This window comes from Mercenaria mercenaria, chromosome 18, assembly GCF_021730395.1.
Source record: "Mercenaria mercenaria strain notata chromosome 18, MADL_Memer_1, whole genome shotgun sequence".
Taxonomy (NCBI): Eukaryota; Metazoa; Mollusca; class Bivalvia; order Venerida; family Veneridae; genus Mercenaria; species Mercenaria mercenaria.
In genome coordinates, this window is record NC_069378.1 from 21,829,843 (window position 1) to 21,851,253 (window position 21,411).

Sequence of the window (21,411 nt, forward strand, 5' to 3'; positions counted from 1 at the left end):
GTGTAATATGCGACTAAAGCCACTTCTATGTACATGCGCAATTTCCTAATTTGATTCGAGTGGATCAAGACGTTCACTTTTTTTAGCCCAAATGTTCGAATTAGAAACTAAGATGATACAAAATTATTTACTTACTATGTCATGAAAAGCTGACCGCCTCCTAGTGCGAACTTGACATAGTGTATTAAGTACACTGAGTTCTTTTTCAAAGAGAAGCTTCTCCGAAAGCAAAGAAACAACACAGAAAAGACCACTTCTTTCGGCCCCAGTTCTAAGAAATAAATATACGTAAATATATGTCGTGTATGACTCTAAACTTAAAAGCATATTCAGTTTCAGTGTAATGCACAACCATTCATGTAAATAACAAGAAATACAGCTTAAACATTAATGGCATGTAATACTTACAAGCAATGAACTACGATTGGCTGTTCCGATTTCTGAGCCTTTCTCTCATTTTCAACGTCCTTAACCATCTTTAAGAAAAGTTCAACTCTTGAAGGGGCACTTTCGGAGTTATTCCAACCTCTGAACTGGTAATGTTTGATTTTCAATTCTTCTGATGATTGCTAGGAAAATATGCATATTTAATAAGACGAGAATGCAAAACCTAACCATGAAGTAATGTGTTTCTAGAAAACTGTAAAGATTATAATTTTTAGTATTATTTCATTAATCATATTATTATGAGTAACAAACTTGTAATTTTTGTAGGAAAGTGTAAGGTTGTTCAATATACCGATCCATTGCGTAAAATCGTCAACTCTCGAACAACTATATCTTCCGTTGAGTTACATGTCTTGCATGTCACTTGAAAATGCCCAACTTTGGACGCTTTATTGGCATGTGGAAGATAGTACCCGACCGTCTGGAAAAAAAGAGAGAAAATAATCAACTGTGCCATTATTTTAATTTGATTTTTTATTTTATTTAAATTTAATTTATTTTTGCCTTACATTTACAAGTTATCTAAACACTAGATGTGTGTTTTAAAAACACATGTCGTCTTCCCATGCATTAAAACAGGATTATGTCAGGAAATAGAATGTGGAAGTAAGTGTAAAAATGATACAGGGAAAGTAACATTGAAAATTGTGAATATAGCTGTATAGACTTTATGTAGGGAAGTCAAAGGATGAAAAATTATTCATCCCCAAATCCCGTAATATACGTAAAACTAGGTAAAGTACAAACCAGGCATTTGAAGAAAGACCACCAATAATGAATATAATCCAGACAAATTTTATTCAAAAATATATTTCTAAGAGGTCATTTCTTCCCACTAGATATCTAATTTAAAGCAAAACATACTGACGAAATCCCACCAATAATAAAAAAGAAGTGGACCAAAAATATTTATTAATAAAAGAGCTCCACGATTGATATTCCAAGATGGACATGCCGATGATATGCACAGCTAGACTTGATACCAACCATCGAAGATGAAGTCCGGTCAAACTGAATACAAACGAATAGGCTAGCGGGCGGACAGACGGCAAAGTAATACATATTTTTGAATATCTCCCGTGAAACTTATTCATAAAGTGATAAACTTGAATCTTCTCAAACGACACTACAATCTGATGAATATAATTATTATAACACAACTCTTTCTGATGAATAAGAGCTTTATTTGCCAGGTACTAAGATTACTTGTACAATCTGGATTTTGACAAACTTATTTAGTGTTTTAAGTTGACTTCGAAACATCAATATAATTATGTATATTTGTTAGTTGGTATGTTAGGAAACAATATCTAGTCAGGAAAACATTCAAATTTCACAAAAAGTAAAGGAAAAGTAGTCTGATTAAATTTTATTGATTAAGGGGTTATACTCCACAACAGATATTCCATATAAGATGTGCCGATGATATGTACAACTGGACTTGATACCAAACATTGAAATCCGACCAGGGGTTTTAGAACGACGAAAAGATTAATATGTCTCCCGTGAAAGTTATTTATATAATAAGTAAAATACATCATCTTAAAAGACGAAACAATTTAATTAAAATGTGTTAGGAACTAAACTGAATACTTAGTATACTTAGATCTATTAGAAAAGATATGTCTTTTTTGACAGATTCCAGGATCTTTTTATATAATCTGGACTTTGACCAACATATTTACCGTTTTCAGTTGACTTCGAAATTTCAATACATGAATATTTGTTATATTAGTTTGTATTTAGTTTGGCAAACAGAACAATTACTTATCTTGAAAAGTCTACATAGTAATACATTATTGACCAAACACTAAACCATTGCAAATACTCGAAGAATATCTTTGTTGATTGATTTTTTTCTACATGAGTTTTACCCATAGTGAAATTCAATATACTTCAAATGAAAATATCATATTTTCTAAAACGACCCGATTTGTTTTCCCATTAAACAAACAATACTAAGAGTGACATTATTATGTTACAAAATTACTATATTTACGTCACAATTATTACGTCATAACACCAAACGTAATAGCCTCGCGCTGGTATAGAAAACCAACCTAAACAGGAAAATGCTTTGTGGATGTCGGCAAGGATGTAGATAGAAATACTTCATATAAGAAATAAAACATCTCAAACAGTTATATTAGTCTTGAATAAAGGCATTGTTGATTTTTAGATGCGTGGTGTTCCTTGTTCCTCCTTATCTGAGCTCTAAAGAGCGATTCTATTCAAGTACGAATTACTGTTCAGGATAGATCTATATTATTACTTAAACACTGTTGATTCCTACGTCTGGACGAAAATAACAAATAAATCACAGCGTGGAAAATGAAATTATATAAATAAATAGACATAGAGGAGAAAATTCGTCAACTGAGCTTACTTTATCCTTTATATTTTCTTCATCAAGACATACAATACATGGGCACTTTTCTTGATACAACATAAATACGAAATCTTCCACTGTATTCGGTAAAGGTGTTTGTGCCAGAATAAATTTGTTGGACTTTTCGTATCCCTGAAATGTAAATATTTAAATTAATTTTCATACACATGATATTGACAACAAGAATACTGTTCACTATAAACACAATGTATTTTCTTAACTTGTGTCAGAAAATTGTAGGTGAAAATAAGTCATATATAATTCTCAGTAGGCCTAATGTGGAAAAAAGTGATATCTAAACCGATTATATTTTCTTATTTGTTTACAACATCTATTGATAATTAATCAAACAGTTCTTGTAAGAGAATATTTCAGTCAATATTCTAATGCCATAATTTCAATACACATAAAATAAATTGCCAATGACGGCCTTTAATACCTTTATAAAGATGATGTATTTTCATTACTTATATCAGAAAATGACAAGTGAATAGGATTCCGATACCCAAGCAATATGGAAAATGTTTGTTTTTCTAAAAACAAACTCACTCATGCTACAGTTACATATGCAGCTTGTACAAACTCACATAACTTTAATTTACACAGGACAGATCTGTGAATTGGTTAAGATTGCTGACAGGTCATTTGCCTTTCACCGCCGCTGTGGCTTGAAACCTAATCCGGCAGAAAAAATTCTTTCGCATGTTTAGTTGATTTGCTGAAGGAAGATGGCACTCTCTAGTGCATTTATATGTGTAAAAATACCCGGGCCATTTGCATATCTTCCTCAATTATTAAAACTAAAGAGTCGTCATTTAAATTCAGTTGAATTGACTTAGAATCTATCTAAACAAACCTACATTAACATAGACTGCATTTATGTAATCATGCCCTGCTAAGGTCAATGGCACTCTATGGTCGTCGCCTGAAAAATATGAAAGTTTTTATTCATATCATCGTACAGTTTTGAAAGTACCTAAAGAGATCATGATAAAATAACAGATGATGTCTTGATAGGTAACAACTGATAATTTCACTTCCGCATTTAAATTACATCATCTGAAATTGAGACATAAATCTTTTTTTAACTGTAATCTTGGTTACACTTCTTTTGAAATATTTACAATTTCCCTTTTAAAAGAATCTATAATCCAAACAATTTAAAATAATTTCATGCAGGGATACGGTGATTCCCCGTTTATACTTTATCTAGGATACAATCTTGTGTAATCTTATCTCCACTTTTAACAAGTACAAATAACCAAAATTAACTTCCTGATCTATAATGAAAGCTTTGATGAAAACAGTTTCTTCATGAGAACAGAATCAGTGGTTCATCATTGTATACCTATTTAAACATTATTAGCATATCGGAAAATAAATGATTGTAACTATTTTCTTTCTAATTATAAGCTGTAAGCCACGAGTTGAATTATACGTAGTTTGTTGAACGCTGAACTAATTAATTCTTCCCGCCATCCTTTTTCTGTATTTTGCATACAAAAAAAATGTACTTGTTGGATTTTTGAAGCAACCCGTCTACAATATTTTCGCGTTTAAATACAGCATCTTTTTGTTGAGGGCCTACTGTGCGATGCATGGCTATACGGCTGTGTTTGTGCTGCTCTGTACTTCTTGGAAATCTACCCTTACTTTTATCTTTTACATTAACTGTTTAATGCGCATTACATTTAATTTAAGCGTGATAAGTCTCTGTTCTAAGTATCCTTTCCTTAGGTGATCTCTTAATAGAAGTTGTACAGTATTGCTTTAAACATTCATGTTATTGTAAATTTCTCTTACAAGGAATGTCAGCTCCACTTCTAATTCCTTTTCTGCTTTTACTGTTTGCAACTGACCTACGATCTTTGTCCATCGGTATTTGAATGTCCGTAAAAGTCTGAAATGTTACAAGTCCATCCATGACTTCGTGATATGCAAATTCTTAAGTCTTATTGCAAAAAATCTTACACGGTTTAATCATAAATATCAGTTAGGTTTGAAAAGTGCTCATAATAGTCAATGCGTTTTCTGGATTAATTCATTTGTTATTAAATTCTACACAAAGATGCTATGGAAGCATATAACGTAACCAAGCAAAATAATAGCATACACGGTTTGACTGAATCTGTCCATGAAATATATTAAATGTGCCCCTACAACCATCAAACGCTCTAGCATCGGGGTACAATTTAGAATAACTGACAGACTTCGTGATCCTTAAGGACCAGAATATATAACAACACTTAGTCTAAATATGGGGAGACGTTTTACAGCCACTACACGGCACTTAAAGTTTGCTGTTGTGATAGTTCATAAAATCTATAAGGAGATCCCTTTGAAGCATAGAATGCATCCAAACAAAATAGCAGCAGACTCAGTTTAACTCAGTCTGTTCATGAGAGATTATTAAATGTGAAATGTGCAACACTATCGTATGCCACCTAGCATCGGCTCGGCTAGGTGGAATTCTATTATAATCAAACTGCAAAGACTCCAAGCGAAAAATGACCAAAAATATAATATCACTGAATCAAATGAAGTACCGAGTTGGGGGGTGGGGGGCGACTTTTACAGCTTCCACACTGCACTAAACGACTACTATTGTGAAAGTCTGATAGTTACTTAAATCTGTTCGAAGATCCTTTAAAAGCACAGAACGCAACCAGGCAAAAAAAGAAACAAACAAACAAATAAATAAATAAAAAGCCCACCCCCCCTAAAAATAAACAACAACAGCTGTTCATGAGAGTTAATGAAATTAGCAACATGTCTCACGTCCCATAGCATTTGGCTGAAACGGAAGTTTATTACAGTAAAATTGAATGTACTCTATGATACCGAATGACCAGGAAATATAACAATGAATCTAAGTAAAAAGTAAATTTGATTTAATCTTCAACTGAATACTTAAACAACATTCACAACTTCAAAACAAAGAGCACTTTCAACGAAATAATGATTAATCTAAATTGGTGTAAAATAAAATATGTTATAATGTAGGTATAATGTAACATACCTGGAACTGTTAAACATATTTTTATCATTTAGTAACATAATATATATTGTTCATCAGTGTTATTACGTAACGTATCTGATATTGCATAACAATACATATTATGTTACATACCTGCTTTTGTTCAACATGTTATTTTATCATATACCTGAATGAATTCTGGAAAAAATATTGCGTGTGCTTTACAAGTAAATACAAATCCGAATTATACTGTGGATTCTGTATTAGACAACAAAATGTAACATATTAGATACTGTTAAACAGTATGCTAATAACATACCTGGTTTTCTTAAAAAGTATGCAACATAGCTGATATTGTTAAACTATAAGTTATTATATAACATATTTAATATTGTTTTAGAAAGTACGTTATGTTTGTTATTATGTAACATACCTGATACTGTTGTAATATTTTTTCATCTGTCATAATATTTGGTATTGAAGTGAGCGAGAGCGGTTCAGCGTAACAGGTCAGAGCATACAGAACACAGGGGTGAAGAAATATATATTGATCCTGTAAAAAAGCGATAGATAATTTTTGTTTTCAAACATTAAGGAAAGGTTACCTTCAGTCATAAGATAAAAAACACAGCGTTGAAGAAATAAATATTGTTTCTGAAATACCACTTGAAGAATACGAGTATCTTTGTAAACATAACGGAATAGTTTTGTTTAAATATTTACTAGATGAGTATTATACCTATTTTGTTATATAAATATACTTTCTTTAAAATATAATTTTGATAAAAACGCTGTTGTTTGCTTTTAAAGAGACTTTTGTTAAGTTGTAGTCACAGCATACTACAGAAAAAATAGAAATAAAACATACCAAATTTTGCACCATGTGAGCTCTTTGTCCACGAAGCGCCATCACGCAGCCAAAAAAGTCGACATAATTGTCATCCTTGCCTTCTTTTATGAGTATATCAAGGGCGATATAGGTTCCAGTTCGACCAATACCAGCACTGTGTTGAAGAAACAGCGAGTTAGCTTTAATCAAGGCCATATCTGTTTTCCAAACACATCTAACTGCATATGAATACTATTTATCCTACCAGCGTTCATCGTTCAATTATCAAAGCGCGACGGTAGAGTATTAGGATGGTATGATAATATGATGGAGATTGAAGTGTAGTAGAACTGCGATGGTAGAAAAGTAGAAAACCAAAAGTAAAAAAAAATAAAAATAGAACAGAGATGGAACGACGTTAGAATGGGATTTGCCATTCTGCTATCTTATCACCTCTACCCCACCATCCGAATGTCGCTATCCTATCACCCTAGTATCCTCATTCGCCATCCTATCATCCCACTATCACTATCCTTCTAGTTTATTATCCTATCATTCATCGCATTCCTATCATCCTTATATCCGGTCATCCTACTACTCTACCATCTTAATATCGTTTTATCCTATTATCCTACTATTATATTATCGACGTTCTACTATCTTGTCATCTTTCCATCGCGCTTGGACAAATGGTAGATGGGTGATGATATGAACAAAATAGTTTTCGTACAAAATGACTAACATAGCCAACAAGAGACGATGATTACCAGTGGTAAAGGCCTGTAAATACAAATAGGGTGGGAGGACTGCGATAGAAGGATTTCATTATTTCATCATATCAACATACTCTCGCTATCCTAACAGCTTACCATCACTATTCAGCTATCCTGCCATACAACTATACTACCATTGCGCTTTGATTTATGACTTATGGACGACAGTAGGATATGAAAAAGCAGGAGTTCGTACTATATGCAGAACGAAAGCTACACAATTCAATATTAAGTCAGGAAGGTTAACTTTGCCAACATAGTTATTATCAAACTTAAGCATATACACCCAAAGGAACACTTGCAATATTTAAAGATGTTAGTAGTGTGTCCGTTTTAGAACCTTTTAAAATATTTAAGACATAAATATACACACCTGCAATGGACAACCATTGGACCAACATTTGTTGTTTGTGATTGTTCAACTTTGTCTCTGAACTCTAACAAAGTTGCAACACCATCAGGAACGGATTTGTCAGGCCATGCTGTGTAGTGATATTGTGTCACTTGTCTCGTCTCAGACTGATTTAGAAAGTAATCATTAGGACACTGATATAATCATCAAACTCATGGATGTTTTCATTTATGAAATATTCACCTTTATGTAAATACGAATAAAAAGAAATTCACGAGAACCCATTGTCATCACATTATCGTCTGAACATAATTGAAAAACATAATTGCACAAAAAACAGCTTCATCTACTCGTGGGGTAGGGAAAGTGTGGGCTACACGGCTCCATTGGTTAAAGCCGTTGACTTTGACTCGCCTGCACGTCACCGCTGAGGATTTGAAAGAAAGACAAGAATAGCTTCGGTTGGTGTCTAGTATTCTTTCATGTGAGAATTTCATGTAATAATGATAATGTGACTTAGAGAGGTCGGTGATTCTAAAGAGATACCCTCCCAAGCTCGTATAAATGCCCGGACAACATCGTCAGTCTTTCTGTATCATCAAAGCTAAAACGAAAACGTATACTAGTAATCCAAACATTGTATCAGTGTGACTTACATCAAACAAACTCATTTTAGTACATGTATATACGCTTTCATTATGTAAAAGCTACGTGATATAGTTTGTAAATAAAAGTGACAATAAGGGGAGTATACACTTTCAATGACTTTTTCAAGTGAACCCTTTTATAAAAAGTAATCTTTTAAATACAACACATATTACCTTTGCATTTATGGTAAACTCTCTAACTGTGAATTCAGTAAACCTTTTCTCAGCTGCGCTTGTAACTTTGTATTTACCATACTTCTTAGCTCCTCCTTGTTCTGGCCAATATTGTTCACATTTCATTTTCTATAGGATAGAAATATGAAGATGTGATTTCAAAAATGTTCATTGTAATTTAAGGTAATATTTACTAAAAAATACGATTTTTTTTTCTACATTATGTTTGACCAAAACTGTAACCTTCAGAAATTATTCAGTTTGATGTCTAAAGGTACAGGACCCGTTATGGCAATTTCCTTGCATATGCTATTTCTGTATTCATCGGACGTTAATGTATGGTTTCTAATAACAACTTGAGAATATCGAATTCATACAGCAAGGGAATCGCCGATCTTCGTTATAGGACATATTCCTTAAAGGAGTCAAATAAAATGTTAATTTGTAATTAACGAAATATACACTGGATGTAGTATTTATTTCATCGTTTTTTATTGAGACTGGCCAAAATGAAATCTTAATTACTTGACTGTGTGTACTTTCATGAAGCTTGAAATATGTTTCTTTGCTGTTTTATTAGTAATTGTTAATATCCCATATATATATATATACAATCCAAAATTAAATAAAATACAGTCAAACATGTGTTAAAGACCACCTCTGAACAGAGACCACCTGACTCTAAAGACCACATGTTTTGTTTCCCATTTTATTATTTACAGTGTATTCTAACCTGTGAATAAAAACCATCTCCCAATAAAGACCACATTTTGGCTCTCCTAAGGGTGGTCTTTATAGACAGGTTTGTACCTTAATTGTCGGAAAATATTTACGTTGAGACGGCTTACTGAGACCCCTTATGAAAACCGGCAATATTTGTGCAATAACGTGGTCTCCGTGTTCTATTTTAGCATCTTTCGGCCACAACAGAGACTTATTAACATAACAACCGGAGAATGCTGGAATCGCATACCGGGAATACGTAAACGAACAGAAATTGCCGATTGTCATTACAGTCAACTACCTTAAATTATGTCGTCATAAAATTCTATAGTGTTAAGAAATATTATCGGCACTCTGATTTTGAATATCACATATATCAAGAAAATGTTCAAGACAAGAACACAAACCTTAGACTCTTCCAAGTTAGTCAACATGACTATTTTGTCTGTTCTTTCTTGCCGAATCATTTCCCAAAAATCTTGAAAATCGCTCATTGTGCTCTTAGTTGGCCCTTTGGAAAAATACATAGGCAATATACATCAAATTACATTAAAGTCACTGGTAAGACCTACATTATATTAACGCCCCCGACTTTACAGCTTTAGGTAGACAGAGTATTTTCACACCATGTAATTATTTAGGCCATGATAAATACTTATAAGTTAAACCCAAATGCTTTTTTATGTGCTGTATTATTGTTATACTAAGCGAATGATTGCCTTCAATACTTTGTTGTTAAATTTCAAAACACGAGAATAACTTGTAAATTACGACAGCATGATTTCAATAGACTGTATAAAAACATTTAAAGATTATCTAAAACCTGTAATTATTTATGACCAAGGACGTACGTAATGGAGGATGAAAACGAAACTTAAAACGAAACTTCCTGATCACTCAAGTATATAATGTTTTATGTTGCAGCAACTTATTTTCTCATTAAAAGAAAATATTAACACCTTGCGTGAAATGATCAGTGGGGAAGATAACATATCTTCTTAAATGCATAACATGAGGAAATTGTAAATCAGTTTGTCACACGATCATCGTCTGCTTTAAATGTATAGTCGCTTTTTGCTTGAGCGATTAAAATAACGCTTCAATGATAATGGATAAATATAAAATAATTTTTCAAATAAGTTTATTATCAAGTTGTAGCGTACCTGTATAATACGCCTACTTAATATGTTTAACTAACTTTACATTATCTTACACATTTGCTAAATATATAAAACATAAAAAAAACATTATCTTACACAATGATTATCGTGAAATTTATGAATCATTAAACATTATCTTCAAAATTGTGAAATACAGAAAAAACAAAACCTTATCTTACAGAATTCTGAAATGTATATAACTTACCCAAGGAAGCAATATAAGCTGGGGACGCCTTGTGACCCTAAAAACAAAGAAAAATATCAAACAGGGAATGCCACGCACCAAAAGTGCAGCCTCCTCAAAACGAACCCCCCAGCACGCAAACGCGTGCACCACACACACACACACACACACACACACACACACTCAAAGCTTACACATCAAGACAAAACGAACAACACACACACACACACACACTCAAAGCAAACACATAAGGACAAGACGAACAATAAGCATATACACACGCGCACACAAAGTCAACACACAAGGACAAAACGAACAAACAAAGGAACAAAACGAACAACACACACACACACACACACTCAAAGCAAACACATAAGGACAAGACGAACAATAAGCATATACACACGCGCGCACACAAAGTCAACACACAAGGACAAAACGAACAAACAAAGGAACACAGTGGGGCACCGCCTTGGAACGGTCAGTGGCAAAAACACCACTGGGGAGCTTAAACCGGTTTATGGTGCGCACCCAACCTCACTCTTACCCCCACCATGTTCCAAAGACATGGGACAGTGTAAATAAAAGTAATCCCCTCCAGGTGAATCTCTAACACACGTAATGGAAACAAAAAGGCATGGCATGTAAAACATAAAAATGCCTAAAGAATAAAAAATGTTCTATTAAAATGCATGTCAAATATGGCCATGGAATCTAACCAATCATTTACTTGTAATGGAATGATATTTAAAAAGCTCCAAGAAGAGGAAACGAAATTTTAGCTTAATCATAATAAAAAAAAAGCGAAAACTGCTGATAACGCGTTATACTTACGTCTATATAATTAGCATTGATATAGTTTTTGCTTTGTAGAACAACTCGTGTCGCATCATCTACAATGCATATAATTACTTGATTATATTTAGTGAGAAAATTCACAGTTTGCTCTTGATTATATTAATTTATTTATTTGTTGGGTACCAACACAATTATAGGTCATATGGCGACTTTGCAGCTTCGATGGTGGAGGAAGTCTCTAAGTGTCACACCGTGTATCATTTCATCACGAACGGGCACCTGAGTAGAACAAACGATATTCGGTAAGCCAACTGGATGGCTTCCTCATATGAAAAATTTAACGCCCCGAGTAAGGCTCGAGCTCACATCGATGAGGGGCAAATGATTTGAAGTCAGAGAGTGCTTTTGATTGAATAATATGTTTCTTTTAGATATTAAAATGAATTGAAATTTGAATAAATTGGAAGTGTACGAAGAAAATAAAATATGTTAATCAGCTTCTTTCAGTTGTAAGTTATGCAAGAATAAATATTTCTATTTGCACAAACGATTCGATCGACAAAAGCAGTGTAACGTGATAAAGATATTTAGGAAAACTTACATGCATATATTCCGTTATATCTATTTTTTGCGCAATTGTTTCGTTTGAGAGCTACGTCGCACGTTCTTGTAAGACCTTTGGGTAATTTCTGAAAAAAAATGACATGTAAATTCCAGTCCATAGAAAGTGATATTATTGTAAACAAACTTGAAGGAGCAGTTTGTCTTCAAAACAAACTCACGTGATATATTTGTGAAGTATCAGCCAGTCACATCTGGTTTCTATAAACGCTTAATCCAATCAGCAGACTCATTACATTTCAATGAAATGTGTAGCATTTCTCCTTATGGACACTCTAACACATATTAACCACTCTGCTCTTATTATAAGTGTAGTCATCAAATATAAAATAGAAAAAGTGGAAATTCCACAGGTCGCTCAACACAACAAAAACGAAAATGTTGCAGGCTCGGTTTGATTGAGCCTGTTCATGGACGGTAGTACACTTACTGTATGATAATGTAGGTGAATATACAAGTCTATGGATCAGACCAAGCTGATATTCATTGAGATAGGCCTCGGTGAATTTTACTTTGGTCAGGTTCATAACCTTCGACATTCGCCTCATCATCATGCAATAACAATTCAATATGTTCCCCTAAGTCTGGACCGTCTTTAGTACTAGTAATTGTTTGTAACGTTACCTCAAATTCCTTTTCATAATCATTTTTCTTCTTGACGTATTCTAGAATATCTGAAACTTGTATGCGACTACGAATCAAACTTGAGGTATTGTAGTATAAGTCTGTGCTGGGTGGTTTGACATCTGAAATTGATTTAGAACAGGTATTAATGTAGACTGCAGTAACCATCTGATCCAACAAATCCGGACAGCTTTTTAGGGGTTATTGAAGGTACTTTTGATCAACAATATCAGTGTTGTGGACAAATATGTATTATTTTGTATTTTTTCCTGTGAAAAATTCTGGCGTTTGAAAGATTTAAAATTTTCACAATAATGTTTCTTTTATATTAACTAAAACGGAAGTTTTATCACAATCCATCCATAAATAAATCTAAAATTCAATATAAAAGAAAATGGTGTCCAAAAATGGCTGCAATTAACATAAATTTGAAATCAATCAAGATATTTTGAAAAACTAAAAATGTTCCTGTTACGAGTCTTGAAGTCCTTTGGAACGATGTATAATATTAATAGTACTGTCTTTATATATAAAGGAGAAATGAAAAATCTTGGTTCAGAAAAGGCGGATATAACGACTGATACAATAGGTTATTTTGTATTACCCGTACAGATGTAAGGAAATGAAATACCATGCATGTTTAATCATATATTCTATCTGTTATCAGAATGATACAAGGACTGGACAATAAAAATGACCAACTCTGAGCATCACCTGTCTCTATAAACTTTGTAGGACCTTCTTCCAATTCTTCTAATTGTATTTTGTCCACATCGTTTTCATTTACCGTAGCAGTTGCTTCGTTTTCTTCTAGATCAATCGCAATGTTGTCGTACATTTTCTGCGGTTTACTTATTTCCTTTTTACTTTGTTTCTTCCTCATACGAGATTTATCAGGCTGCGCATATATGTAGTCCTCTTTTACGTGTACTTTTCCAGGATTCACCGGGTGTGCTTCGTTGTTTACTAACAAAGAACAGGAAAGAGGTTTTAATAGAAGCTCTTAACTTTCTCATCAATCCTATCACATTAATATATGTTTGTATGAAATGCATAATTGGAAAATAAATATTGTTTAAACCAAAGAAAAGTAAACTAGAATACATTTAATTCATACAGGAATAAGGAAAATGCAACATAACATTAATATGGTTTAAAGACAAAGACCTTTATCATTTGACATGATCATTCCATTCTGTACATACTCATCACCAGAGGGCTTTCTTCTGAAAATGTATATTAAGAAGAGGTTTATTAGCTTAAAACTGGTAAAATCGTAGTGTTAATACAATCTTAATTGTGCAGAAAAATATCAAGTATGATATTAGAATAACATTTTGCTAAAGGCTTGTACAATTTAAGATCATAAGACGTCTTTCAAACGTTCCATGGAGGAGAAAGACCCCAGGTGTGGACGTACACAGAACCACACTCCGTTAGAAATAATTTCTACGCTCAAAGCGATGTTTCGAACCAAAACAGGTGAGAGACAAATTGTTCGAAACCAGGGATATCAACCACCAAGAATTATATTGACACTGGTTTACGCAATTCAGATTGCGGAACAACATGATTTGTGTTTGATAAAGAATTGGATATTGTGAAGTTTAAATCTGGTAAAAAGAATAGGAAAAAATGGAACCTCCATAGGTCGCTCAACACGACAAAAATAAAAATGTTGCAGGCTCGGTTTGATTTAGCCTGTTCATGGACGGTAATGGAAATGCAAGCTACCGTCCACGCCTTCGAGCCCCGGGTTGAGCAGAACGCAACATTTACACAGGTTGAAAGTACCAAAACCAATTTAGAGACATGTTGTTTAAATAATGGGCTTGCCCTTAATGAGAAAACAATGGGCAAAACTAAACAAACAGGAATTCAGAAAAAGGGATCTTTTGGTACCGTGCCTACATGTCGCAGAAACTGTCAAAAGTCAAATAAAAAAGTAGGCACCATGTCCAAGGGGTGATTATACAATACCCAACGCTATGAAACCGGGGCTATTGGAACTCCCAAAGCCGAAATGTTCAAGATGAAAAATCTAAACAGTACCAATTACACAACATAACAGTCTTGAAAGATTGAAATATAACAGCTCTGACTGAATGTACGGGGAGACATTTTACTGCCGCCACATACAATGCTGCTGTGATAATAAAATAGAACAAGCATTTATAACAGAGTTACCAATTGCCTAAGGATATTTTTCACAAAACATACTGCATGTCAATACAGCATCTTGGCATGAACAAAATGTATCAAGAGTGCCATAATGTCGCAATATTATGCCTGTCATGAAGATGTTACAGTAAAACATATTCTATATAGGTTTGGTAGACAGTAAGCCAAAACAATGACATATCCAATTCTAACAAGCAGGTTAAAAAGTTTCAAGAATAAGCTATTTATAGAAGCAAGAAAGGGAAGTAAGTTTTGTTTTTCTAAGACAACAAAAAAACTCCTTAGCAGGAAGAGATACCTTAGAATACACCTAAAATTTGAAAGTTACATCTATGTTGTACCACAGAAAAGTGGTCTTGATTTTTCCCTACGGTCAGTTATTAAAAAGTTATGATATAAGTTATTTATAGTCAAAACAAAGGGAAGTTAATCTTAAAAAGTCACCTAAAATTGAATGTCACATGCATGTTGTACTACAAAAAAGTGGTATCGATGTTTCCCTACAGCAAGTTATAATACAGTTACAACATAATCTATTTTAGTATCAACAAAGGGATGTAATTATAAATTAAGGACCTGGTTCTTGCGTATGACACTCCTTCTCATGATGATTAACAATTGTGCTAAGTACATCAAAATCCCTCCATGCATAAAGAAGAAATGTACCGGAAAAAAGTTATTCTTGTATCTAAACTTTGACCTCTAAGCGTGACATTGACCTCAAACCTAGGGGTCTGAATCTTGCACATGACACGTCGTCTAGTTATGGTGAACATTTATGTAAAGTTATGTTAAAATCCCTTCATGGATGGCAGAGTTATGGACCGGACAAGAAACCGACCCTGTTAACATTTGACCTCTAAATGTTACCTTGACCTTGGAGCTAGGGGTCTGTGTTTTGCGCATAACACATCGTTTGATTATTGTGAACATTTATGCCAAGTTATTTCAAAATCCCTTCATGGATGGCAGAGGTATTGACCGGTCATGAAGTGTGACGGACGAAAAGGGACGGACGGACGGACGGAAGGATGCAGTGTATTTCTATGTCCCCCATTCCTCTTCGAAAAAGGCGGGGGACAAAAACTGGAAACTCCAAAGATCGCTCAACAGGACAAAAAGGAAAATGCTGTAGGCTTGGTTTGATCGAGCAAGTTCATGGACGGTAGTGGAAATGCATGCTAACGTCCACGCCCTATAGACCAATGTTGAACAGAAGACTTCTTTTTTGACTAGTGCATAGTACAGTTTCCATAGTTAGACTATCGTAAGATTAATGAGATTATTTTTAAGCCGAATCTCGTGTTTCAAGAGGTTAGAAATGTGTAAGAATATATATATTTATAACACAATCATTAAAATACAGAAAGATGTATTTGTTGTATATTATATTTAACAGTATATGAAACATTATGAAATGTATGCAGGCCTGTGCTATCTTATACACCTTTCTGACATATCAATTTAAAGAATAATTTGTACATACAATCGGTCTTTCCTCCATTCTGTCATATTATTTTTAATTCACGCACACACATCAAAAATCTAGATATTGAAAAAAAAAAGCAATAAGAACTTTAAAATTTGATAAGCATAAGGTAACGTATTAATTAAACGTGATCACAATTCATTGTATCATTTTGTTTGGATGTACATACAGAAAAACTTACAAGTAAACGAAACATATAAAAGCTATGTACAGAAAATAAATATTTTTCCCGATTACAAAGAGAAGAGCATCTCAGTGCATTGATCTTGACTTTTGTATCACGTTGAGTTGGTTGTGTTCAATCTCGTTTACGAAGATGCGAAAAGTAATACATGTGCAACCAAATGTAAAATGCCAAGAATACCGCACTAGCGTTACATTATTCAATGATTACTCACAAAAAGGTCATTTGTCAGACAGACCGACTAGGGTGATATGATTTCAGAAAACATGGAGTCAATGATGATACAAGACGTTGTGTCAGTTACTATAAGGCCTAACTATAGTGAAGGAACCAGCATGGGAGCCATCTGGTCTAGTCGCGTAATGGCGGACAGGTTTTTAAACACTAATTTTTCACTCGGCATAGCCACAGAGGTCTAGATTAAAGCCGATTTCTGTTTAAATTTCATTGTGGATGTATTTTTATGATATTTTGGTAGAGAAAGGGAGAGGAGGTTGTATTCGGTGAAGTGAAACTCAATTTCAGTATGAGTAATACTTCCAGGTCATAGCAATTTGATTTTGATGTGATTTTACAGTAAGCAAATGTGACAAGAGCAATCTCTCTTAGAAGAGACATTACCCATACTTTTCTTTTCATTTCATATCAGTTCTATCATAACTCTTTAAAATGAGGTAAGGATTTGTTCCCTGAAATAGGTCTAGCAATGTTTGGTAGCTCTTTAAATTATGTCAGTTTTATATAGAAAATATAGGGAATCATATTTACTGGTGTGAGACCTATAAATGCAAAGAACATATCCGGAAAATGAAAGTAGGAGAAACAAGTAGTCTATGAAGTGGACATACTAGAATGAAAAGCATTCAGAAAGCACCGAGTATATTATGCGCAGATGTTGTATAAACTTGTTTAGTAAAGCCTGAAGCTGAACAGAAAATGCATTGGTAGGTAATACAAACGCAAAACAATGGTTACCTTCCTTTCGCGAGACAAACAACTATAACGATAATCAGTATCAATACAAGGACACCTCCGCCAGCCGCAGAAACTATAATGATTATATCTTTATTGTCTTTCTGTGATTCAGATTTCTCGGTAGGCTCTAGCGTAGTTTCTGTGATGGAATCGGTTATATTCGACTGCGAAGTATCTGTTATAATGTAATAATGGAAATAAAATTAAATTAATCATTATAATATTTAAAGTTTTCTTTTGAACTAAAACAGTTAAACTTAAAATTCGGTATACGAACAAACTAATAATTTTTAAAAGATTGATAATTTATTCCACAAAGGACGACTTCTTTAAAAGTATGACTATAATAATCAACTTAAACATGAACAAATGATTTATAAGTAAGAACACATGTGTTTGCTTTCAATCGCTTTAGTTCTTACAGGTAGTGATTGTAGCAGTTCAACAGGTGGCAGAAATAAATTGTTACGATAGAAAAAGTGGAAACTCCACAGCTTGCTCAACACGAGAGAAACGAAAATGTTGCAGGCTCTGTTTAATTGGGCCTGTTCATGGACGGTAGTGGAAATGCATGCTACTGTCCACACCCTCTAGGCCATTTTTATTACCTTCAGGTTTGAAAGTAGTTTTGCTTGTAGTATCATTTGTGTCGCATTTTTCTCCACTGTATCCGTCCTTACATCCATGTTTACATATTCCGCTGCTTCTTTCACACATTGAAGATAAACCGTTATCAATACAACCGTAAGAACAAGACTGATCACAAGCAGGGCCCCATGAATTATATTCACATCCATTCAGACAATATCCATCATCCAGTCTACAGGTTTGTTTACTGTGTAATTTTGTACATAACGGATTACAAGCTACACTGCAATTAGTAGTGTAATAATCACCTATACACTGTTGACAACTTTTACCATTAGTTTTTTCGCATGTCAGACATGTACTTTCACACTGGTCCGTACATGTATTACCTGTCCATCCGTCATTACAACTACCTGAACACATATCATCATCGTCACAGTAAGTAGAACATTTTTCAGAACAATTTTTGCTATTTTGTACACATGTATTACCATTAAATAGTTGCCCTGCAGGGCAATCTGTACACACCAAAGCACCATTTTGAATTTGACACTGGTTGCAGTTTTCAATCAAACAATACTTCGAACAGTCTGCATTATTGGAACACATAGCACATTGGACAAATGAATTTCCATTACTATGAAACTGATATAAATAAAAATTGTCATTGCAAACATGACATGTAGTTCCGTTATAACAGTGTTTGCAATCTCTCGGACATTTGAGACAAAGTGAATCAGACACAGTATTGTACTCGAAATATCCATCTGTACAACCGGATGTGCAAGCACGTAAGTCACAAAGTCCATTTGCACAGAAACTACAATTATGTTGACATTTTTGTCCATACCAACCCTGTGTACATTGATAACAAGAGCCTTTGTCGTCAGCACATTCACTATTTAGGCAATTATCTGCACAGTTGAGAGTACATTTACTCGCCAGATTATACTTATTTGCTCTGCATGAAGTGCAATCATTTGTTCCGTTACAACTGTTGCAATTCTCATGACATTGAAAACAGCCGCCACCGGATAAGTAATATGAAGATTCACAGCTCATGCATGTTGAACTTGAACAGGTGGCACAGCCAGCAGGGCATTCTAAGAGTAGATTTATGGTTAACATTATTTTCATAATATCTACCTTCTCCCTCAAATGTACGAGCTTCTCATTTTTTTCTACGATATTATGTATAGCTGACAATACTATTTATATACATATATATATATAACTGATTAAGGAAAACCTAAAACCTAATACCCATTTTAAGACTGATTGTCGATTCTAAGGGGCTGCAATACAAAATAAATATGTTCAAATATTTATCTTTAGATTTAGGAGCCTTTTATAAGGGATATCATTGTTATGAATTTGAACAATTTTGGGGTAAATGCAATCGAGGTATTCTGCATGTTTAGCAGTGAAAACACTTAAGGTAATACAATTGGTGTTCGTTTTCAGGAATTTGTCAGATAATTATTCTCTATTAACTAATATTGTTTTCTATCTAATTCATCACATTAAATCTCTCAGTCTGGTTATTTTCATGCATATATTTCTCTAATTCCCACCATGTAGCACTGTATGGTTTCTTTTACATCAAATCTAAAAATAACGCCGAAAAATGCTAGGGGCTAAGGGAGCCATCTTATGTTAATAGTTTACTCTTGATTTTCTGTATTTGATACATAATCAGAAACTATCAAAAATTGACATTTGCAGCAAGTTTTAACTTACCTGTCAATACAGTATCTGGTAAAAGTGCGAAAAGTAATACTACCATACTTAAGCCAGGCGCCATTTTCCAATAGTTTATTTCCAATATGAAAGTCTAAAATGTATAAAAAATAATACATTTTGTAACTGTTAGAGTAAATTATGTAAACAATACTACTTGTAATACTACCTGCGCCCAATGGCATTATTACATTGTATAAGAATTACTAAATTTAATACAGATTTAAGCATTCAGGAACTTTCAAGTTTCATATGTAATTATAAGAATGAATAATGAAAAAAGGCCAGTAAAAACAACGTTATATAAAACACTGAAAATAATTACCCATTACCAGGTAGATTGTACGAACTATAAGTGTCCTAACTTTAGTAACACGTTAAGCGAGCAATATGTATTTACCTTATTTAAAGTACAAATTTAGTAGTTTTTTCCCTTAAAACATAAAAAAGTATGTCCCTACCTGCGCCATATCCAGATTAATTTATCTATAACCATGCTTAAGCTTTTACTTTTTAAAATGCGAAAGAAATAAGCTTTTAATTTATAGAGTAAACACAACAATAATTGAACTATCAAGCCTCAATAAACATAAGAACAGATTCAAAACTTCCTTTTAGAATACAGTAGCGGGTACGCCTGAATAAGTAAGGTAAATAGTTCTTTTTTTAGAATAATAGCTGACACACACTGGTTATATACGCTTATATAAATCTGGTATAATAAATCTGGTATAATAATAATAATTATATCTTTATTCTCAGCTGCAACGAGTTTAGTTTAAAAGTAGTTCATGAATTTATTATTTTCCGACTACTTGAGAGACATAACATATAATGTTTCTTTAATACTTTTTTGATTTAATGCTGGCTCATTTATTTCAATTATAAAATGTAGTGAAAAGTGATTGTAAAGAAAGTGATTAAGGCAGAGCTTGAAATCAAACCCTAGCTCTTCTAGAGCACTCATAACCTCATATCATTTTGTTGATATCCCGCTCTCACACCACCATGCAAAACAAATAATGTTAAAATGATGTGAAAATGTGCCGTTCATAGACCGATAAACAGTGAATGTTGTTTCATTTGTCGGATATTTCGATGCAGATAAAAAAGTAGATGGCTTTCTCAAAAGGGATTTTTAAATTGCATATATTGCTCTCTCAGAGCATTAGCTAGTTGGTCCATCAAATCCATGGACCGACCAAAGAAATGTTAGAATAATTTAGAACTTCTTGATATGCCTTTCAATTAAAGGTAATTTGAAAACCTCTTGCAGTTTTTTTTCCGCAACTTATCGGTAAGCACGAGTGTGCATTTTCCTATTGTTGCCATGAAAACATCATTGGTTGCGAGATACATTATGATATGGGACCAACAAATTTTACAAAGGCCTGCCTTTATAGATTGTCTAATTTCACTTACATTTAAATGCTTGATAAGTTGAAACAATATCAAGTAATCACTATAGATTCAAGTTCTGTGATTTTGTTATTTCACCTCTTATTTTCCAAACATCAGTTGGTTTGAATACACATAGGCACAAAATTACATGTTAC

The 21,411-nt window shown here is 33.5% G+C and overlaps 2 protein-coding genes across 2 annotated transcripts in view; both read right to left on the bottom strand.

The window, feature by feature from the left end:
* LOC128546241 (receptor-type tyrosine-protein phosphatase kappa-like) overlaps positions 1-17,664 on the bottom strand; it is a 185,572-nt gene extending 167,908 nt beyond the window's left edge. Inside the window, exons 1-18 of the mRNA XM_053530458.1 lie at positions 17,528-17,664; positions 13,866-13,924; positions 13,413-13,664; positions 12,699-12,820; positions 12,055-12,142; positions 11,490-11,548; positions 10,677-10,713; positions 9,719-9,822; positions 8,589-8,717; positions 7,789-7,934; positions 6,682-6,817; positions 6,247-6,366; positions 4,640-4,736; positions 3,697-3,761; positions 2,834-2,968; positions 740-868; positions 409-569; positions 136-271 (exon numbers count right to left, since the gene is read on the bottom strand). Coding sequence (XP_053386433.1) covers positions 136-271; positions 409-569; positions 740-868; positions 2,834-2,968; positions 3,697-3,761; positions 4,640-4,736; positions 6,247-6,366; positions 6,682-6,817; positions 7,789-7,934; positions 8,589-8,717; positions 9,719-9,822; positions 10,677-10,713; positions 11,490-11,548; positions 12,055-12,142; positions 12,699-12,820; positions 13,413-13,664; positions 13,866-13,887 — 1,938 coding nt within the window. The 5' untranslated portion in view covers positions 13,888-13,924; positions 17,528-17,664. The remainder of the gene's footprint in view (positions 1-135; positions 272-408; positions 570-739; positions 869-2,833; positions 2,969-3,696; positions 3,762-4,639; positions 4,737-6,246; positions 6,367-6,681; positions 6,818-7,788; positions 7,935-8,588; positions 8,718-9,718; positions 9,823-10,676; positions 10,714-11,489; positions 11,549-12,054; positions 12,143-12,698; positions 12,821-13,412; positions 13,665-13,865; positions 13,925-17,527) is intronic.
* On the bottom strand, positions 17,524-19,944 carry LOC128550503 (multiple epidermal growth factor-like domains protein 10). The gene is made up of 3 exons (XM_053529704.1): positions 19,856-19,944; positions 18,136-19,218; positions 17,524-17,702 (listed from the first exon to the last, which is right to left on the bottom strand). The coding sequence occupies exons 1-3, from the start codon at positions 19,917-19,919 to the stop codon at positions 17,524-17,526; spliced, it is 1,326 nt and encodes a 441-aa protein (XP_053385679.1). The 5' UTR covers positions 19,920-19,944.
* Positions 19,945-21,411: the final 1,467 nt, after the last annotated feature.

Coding starts and splice junctions, on each gene's coding strand:
- LOC128550503 (XM_053529704.1), bottom strand. CDS start 19,919: ATGGCGCCTGGCTTAAGTATGGTAGTATTACTTTTCGCACTTTTACCA. Junction 19,219..19,855: donor ACCAGATACTGTATTGACAG/GTAAGTTAAAAC, acceptor ATCTACTCTTAG/AATGCCCTGCTGGCTGTGCC. Junction 17,703..18,135: donor AACTACTTTCAAACCTGAAG/GTAATAAAAATG, acceptor ACATTATAACAG/ATACTTCGCAGTCGAATATA.